The sequence below is a fragment of the Suricata suricatta genome, chromosome 16 (genome assembly GCF_006229205.1).
Source record: "Suricata suricatta isolate VVHF042 chromosome 16, meerkat_22Aug2017_6uvM2_HiC, whole genome shotgun sequence".
Taxonomy (NCBI): Eukaryota; Metazoa; Chordata; class Mammalia; order Carnivora; family Herpestidae; genus Suricata; species Suricata suricatta.
The window spans coordinates 32,250,746-32,257,204 of record NC_043715.1 but is presented as its reverse complement, the minus strand read 5'-3'; the positions used below and the strand labels follow the sequence as shown (position 1 = coordinate 32,257,204).

General features: G+C 42.7%; 1 protein-coding gene across 4 annotated transcripts in view; it reads left to right on the top strand.

Moving 5' to 3' along the window:
* Positions 1 to 5,376, top strand: part of CNEP1R1 (CTD nuclear envelope phosphatase 1 regulatory subunit 1) — a 14,950-nt gene extending 9,574 nt beyond the window's left edge. For 3 of the 4 annotated variants that reach the window (XM_029925801.1, XM_029925803.1, XM_029925804.1), the window contains one exon: positions 4,014 to 5,376. In XM_029925801.1, coding sequence (XP_029781661.1) covers positions 4,014 to 4,055 — 42 coding nt within the window. In that variant the 3' untranslated portion in view covers positions 4,056 to 5,376. The remainder of the gene's footprint in view (positions 1 to 4,013) is intronic. The other variant, XM_029925802.1, reaches the window with a different exon arrangement.
* Positions 5,377 to 6,459: the final 1,083 nt, after the last annotated feature.

Sequence of the window (6,459 nt, the reverse complement as noted above, 5' to 3'; positions counted from 1 at the left end):
GAGACAGAGCATGACAGGGGGAGGGGCAGAGAGAGAAGGAGGCACAGAACCGGAAGCAGGCTCCTTGCTCTGAGCTGGCTGTCAGCACAGAGCCTGACGTGGGGCTCGAACCCACAAGCTTGAGATCTGACCTGAGCCAAAGTCGGAGGCTTAACCGACTGAGCCACCCAGGCGCCCCAAAAAAAATTTTTTTTAAAGAATTAAAAAAATAAAAAATAAAAAGTAGGAGAGAAAAAGAATAGTATTTCAAGTCAAAAGGGAAGAAATGGACTAGTAGTGTTGAGCCCATTGGCTCTTTATTTGGAAAAAATGAATTTAGATCTCTGCATCAATTAATAAAACTAAATTCCAGGTAAAGTCGTTTATATATATATGGTTTTTTTAAGTTTTTACTTATTTTAAGAGAGGCCAGAGTGGAAGAGGGCCAGAGAGAAGTGGAGAAGGAAAGAATTCCACGCAGGGTCCACACTGCCAGTGAGTTGTTCAGTGCAGGGCTCGAACCTCATAACTGTGAGATTCTGACCTAATTCGAGGTCCGGCACTTAACTGACTGAGCCAACTGACTGTGCCCCTGGTCTTACATGTGTTTAGGAAGCATTCGTAACTGGGGAAGCACAAGGTAAAACTGAGTTTCCATTCATCTGTCTTGCCTGCCTGTCACCTGGGCGGAGGCTACAGCCCCAGTACGGTCCTTGTGGCGAGCACACACGGGGAAGGCAGTGTCTTCGTCCTGTAAGACGTGGTGCGGCACACCTTGTGGCCCAGCCGTTCTGCTGCCCCCCATCCAGCCCCCCTGGGGACCGCCACATGTACACGTGGAGGCAGGTACAAGGTCGCTCATCGCCGCACCCTTTGCAGCGTGGAACAAATGGAAGCAGGTTTTATGTTTCTCAGCAGGGGCGTGGGAAATAGGCTGTGGCGTAGGAAACCGTAAGTAAATCTGTAAATATGGACACGGAAGGATCTCCAAGACAAGCTAGGTGCCAGGAGTGAGTTACCAAACAATATACTCAGTATGGTATTTTTTTTTTTTTTTTTAAGTTTTTTTCACCCTAGTACCATTTACTTTTTATTTCCAGTAGAGTTAGCATACAGGGTTCTGCTGGTTCCGGGTGTCCAGGGCAGTGGTTCAGCAGCTCCGTACATCACCTGGTGCTCAGCCCACATGTGCGGGCCATGGTCCCTGCCACCTGTTTAACCAGCCCCTCCTCCCCTCTGGGAACCACGTGCTTGTCCTCTTGCCCATATTTCTTTATTGGGATATTTTCTCTTTCTCTGCCTCTCCCCCATGCTCTCTCTAAATAAATAAACTTAATTTAAAAAACCGCCAAATTTTATATATGTATGTGAATGTAAATCCATAGAACACAGTCTGGGAAGATTCATGCTAAAACTGATTTCTTCTGTAAGAGGGGGCTAGAATTTGAGATAGATGGAAAGAACGATTTTGCTTATTTACATTTGAATTTTCTCTTTTTTTAAAGTAATCTCTACACCCAGCATGGGGCTTGAACTCAAAACCCTGAGATTGAGTTGATGTATGCTCCACCAACTGAGCCATCCAGGCACCCCTGTATTTGAAATTTTTTTTAAATTTTTTTAATGTTTTTATTTATTTTTGATACCGAGAGAGACAGAGCATGAGAGGGGGAGGGTCAGAGAGAGAGGGAGACACAGAATCTGAAGCAGGCTCCAGGCTCTGAGCTAGCTGTCAGCACAGAGCCTGACGCGGGGCTCGAACCCACGAACGTGAGATCTGATCTGAGCCGAAGTCAGAGGCTTAACCGACTGAGCCACCCAGGTGCCCCTGAATTTTTTAATAATGAGATTACATTACGGGTGCCTGGGTGGCTCAGTCAGTTAAGCCTTCAGCTCTTGATTTTGGCTCAGATTATGATTTCATGGTATGTGGCTTTGACCCCCTGTCAGGCTCTGCGCTGATAGCATGGGGCCTGCTTGGGATCCTCCCCTCTCCCCCTTTATCCTTCCCCTGTGCGTGCATGCGCACTTCTCTCTCTTAGGAAAAAAATTTTTTAAAACATAAAAAATGAGTACATTATTGTCTTATGTAATTTAAAATAGATTAAAACCATGGATAAAACAAATAGCGGTCTATCTGTGCAGCAGGATAAATGATAAGATGATCGAGAGTACTGAAGCATGGTGGCCTGGGGGAGCCTCCCACCCGCTGAGCTGGTGAGATGGGTGCAAAAGACCACACACTGATTCCAGTTTTTAAAAGATTGTAAAGGCAGAATTTATGGGAAGTGGTTATGTCTGTGTAGGGCGTGGGGCATGACCAGAAAGGGGCATGAAGGAACTTTCTGGATGGTGGTGATGTTCTGTAGCTAGATCTGGGTTGCTATGTGGCCGTATATAGTTGTTAAAACTCATAAAACTGTACACAAGACTTGAGCACTTAACTGTATATAAATTGTGCCTCAATAAAACTGAAAAAATTAGTGTCAAAGTTCTAATATATCAAGGAATTCTCAAAAGTCAAATTGCTGAAAATGAAGTGAAAGGGAGAATCTCAAGATGACCAGAATCTGGACAGCATGACAGCTTGTGAGTGGGTGAGGGGCAGAGTGCAAAAGAGACGCAGGATCTGAAGCAGGCTCCAGGCTCCAAGCTGTCAGCACAGAGCCTGACGTGGGGCTCGAACCCATGAATCGTGAGATCATAACCTGAGCCAAAGTCGGATGCTTAACCGACAGCCACCCAGGTGCCCCTGGACAGCACTTTTGACCTGAGGATACTAGAGTCTCAACAGCCAAAGATGTGGTATGTTTGTTGCACATTGTCACTGCTCATAGAAGCTATTAAGGAGTTTTCATGGGGCACCTGGATGGCCCACTCGGTTAAGTGTCTGGCTTGGGCTCAGGTCATGATCTCACGGTTTGTGGGTTCGAGCCCTGCATTCGTTCTGGCTCTCTCTCTCTCTCTTTCTCTCTCTCAAAAATAAATAAGCATTACAACAAAAAGATGTTAAGGAATTTTCAGACCATGAACCGCATGCAGAGGGCCCTTGGCTTTTTACCCACACTGTCACAACTGGGGTCTTTTGTTGAAGTATGTATTGTGCCATTTTACAGATGCCTCGTGATGTAATGCCCTATTGGTCCTACAGTCGTTTCCGCGCTTTCCATATTGCCTGTGTTATGTATTCTCTGCCAGAACTTGAGCTCCAGGAGGACCAGGGAGTCTGTCTCGCTCATTCCTGGATTCCTAGCATTTCCTGCAAGGCCTGGCCCATAGCAGGCGCTCAGTAGATGTTAAATGAAAGATGTTGAATGAATGAAAGAAAAAAAGTAACATTTTTGTGTACAGCTTTACCCCTCAAATCCAGTTTCCTTCAGAAAAACTCCTAGAAATGGAATTATTTGTATTATGTGACATGTACCCCTTTTTTTAGATAAATAAGACAATCTGTTTGGGGTGTCTGGCGGGCTGGGTTTGTAGAGCATGCGACTCTTGATCTTTGGGTCATGAGTTCAAGCCCCACGTTGGGTATAGAGCTTACATTAAAAAATAAAACCAAACCCCATAGGCCTTACAGAAGCCTGTACGAGTGTCATATTGAACACCCGCAGCGTGCGAGTGTCTAGTGTGCCAACCATTGGTTGACGTTTCCACTTAAAATCAAAAATTTAATGTTGGAAAAGAAAAAGTGTTTTTGCTCAAATACATTTATTTATGTTTTATAAACTTCAGTTGTCAAGGAGCCTGAATTGGTTTATACATGTTGGGATTTTATTCATCGGATTGATTGGCTGGTTTTTAGGTAGCCAGTGGGCAGGGAATTCGTCAAATAGATTGTATTCTATTAAAGTGATGAAGATTTCAGAAAAACTCCACACAAAGAAAACTTAGGAAACATAACTATTAATTTTGATTAATCTTGACTTTATATAGAGAGGTATTCTGGTTCCCTTTAGATGCACTTTATGGTTTATGGAGAAGTGATTTTAATAGAACTGTGTATTCAAAAACTTTTTTTTTCATCTTTACAGACAGGAAAACTCATTTTGAAACCTAGGCCTCATGTTCAGTGACAGTGCGCGCTCATTGTTATAGGACCTAAAACAGCCTTTCTTCAAATAAGTGATTGAGCAAAAAGCCATAAAGGATTCCTTTTACAGTTGGATATGTGAAGGTCATAGCAGCGACCGACGAGAAGTGTGCAATATTTACCCAGATGATCCTGACGATGGCTCGCATTCTTCGGCTTGGTACTTTTGGTTATCTGTGTTTCAGTATTAGTGTCACTTTAGTACTTCAGACCCTGCGGAGACTTGTGCAGATGAAGTATGTTCGTGTGTTACTAAGTTAAACTTAGAAACAGAACCTCATCCCGTTTTTATAATGTATTTTTGCAAACTACTGTAAATAGCAAATCAATGCCAATGTTAAAGAGGGAGTTGCTATGTGGACTCTGTTCTCCTGCACCAGTATTTCAGGAACACCTGTTGGCCATCCCCACAGCTCTTTAAACCCAGCCATCCTGTGTAGCTGTGCCTTTCGTTCTCACACTCTTCTGTTCTAATCATAATGCAAGAAAAACATTGGATGGACCCTAACCTGAGGAAGACTCGTCTCCATTCTGTTGTGAGAAACTGTAGACGTTTTGAGAAACAATTTTCGTTAAGCCAGAAAGTGAATTTCAGCCACTGTTATGGTAGTAAGTTTCCAGTTCATTGTTTTCGTTTAACGCTAAGTATACTTTATTTTTTTAATTAATTTTAAGAACATGCCACAAAGGCTTCTGAAGATACAAGTTTAGTTACAAATGATGTGATGTCTGGGAATGGGATAGTCGTTGTTTTAGATAACTGGATTTTATGCTGTGCTGGACGTGCTGCTGTACTAGAGCCGCACAGTGTGAGTGACCAGCCACTCCGTCACAGAGGTCACGTGGGGGCGGCGCCACGCACCCGAGGCCACGGTTCTCACTGCTCCGAGAGTGTTAATGACATACTGTGTATGCATATTAGCCACATGTACTATAACAGCCCTGGAAATGAGACTATTGGGATTGCTGTAAATGTTTTAAAGAACTGGAGGTGCCTTTTACCTGTTTACTAGAAGATTTTGAAAAGGTTTAAATTATTTCACGAGCTATCTTTTAAATTCCATTTAACATAAAGCTGAAAATTCAGTTAACAGGACACAAGACTTTCTAACAAGGCTACCACTTAAATGTGTTCATCTTGGCTTCCATGTGTATAAGATTTTAATTCTTCAAACCGCAGCAATAAAACCCTCTGCTCCTACGAAGTCAGAAGAGGGTATTCTATATATTCAGCATTTGTTTTATTTTCTGTAAATTTTGTAGGTAAATATGTGCATAAAAATAAATACTTTATATATAAATCAGTGATTGGACTTTTTTCTTGATTCATTGAAAATGAGTAATGCTTAAAAATTTTAATATACCATATGCATCAGATGCAGGTGAGTTCCAGTGACACACCATTCTTTTTTCTTTCTTTTTTTTTTTAATTTATTTTTGAGAGACAGAGACCGTGTGAGCAAGGGAGGGTCAGAGAGAGAGGGCGACATAGAATCTGTAGCAGTCTCCAGGCTCTAAACTGTCAGCACAGAGCCCGACGTGGGGCTCGAACCCATGAACCGTGAGATCATGACCTGAGCCGAAGCCAAATGCCTAACCGGCTGAGCCACCCAGATGCCCTGAGATACTGTTTTGGTTTTTTTTTTAATGTTTTTTATTTATTTTGAGAGACAGAGACAGTGCGAGCAGGGGAAGGTCAGAGTGAGAAGGAGATACAGAATCTGAAGCAGGGTCCATGCTCTGAGCTGTCAGCACAGAGCTTGATGTGGGGCTTGAACCCATAAACCGTGAGATCATGACCTGACCCAAGGCCAAATGCTTAACCGACTGAGCCACCCAGGTGCCCTGAGATACCGTTCTTTAACTCTGCCTAGTAGAGCAAATTTCAAGTTGCAGTTGTAGCTACCCAGTTTATTAAGCTATGATTACCTTTAATATGTACTGCTTGTCACTGTGTAATGACATTTGGCTCTTAATCAGGAAATGCAGGTTTTCTTGATTGGTCTTTACAAATTTGGATTGCCAGCTTCCTCGAAGAATATAAAGCTGAAGAAGGATTTTATAGGTCCTTAATCCTTGTTAGAGTAACAAGCTACTTTGAGTATTTAGTGAAAACCTTGACTCTTCTCCCCGAGAAAAATACACCTGTGTGTGTACATCCACTTGGCATACTTTCAAGGATTTCCTGATGCTAGACTGCTTGGACTATATTGGCTCAAGAAAGAAACATTTGTTACAGTTCCAAAGATTTTTTTTAATACTTCTAGCAGAATAATTCATTTTCCAAAAAAGTTTGCTCTGATTGAAATGGTGAAAGGATCCCTGTCAGGGGAGCCTCTCTTTACCATCACCCTCACCCTCTCATACCCCCTTCTATGCTATTAGGG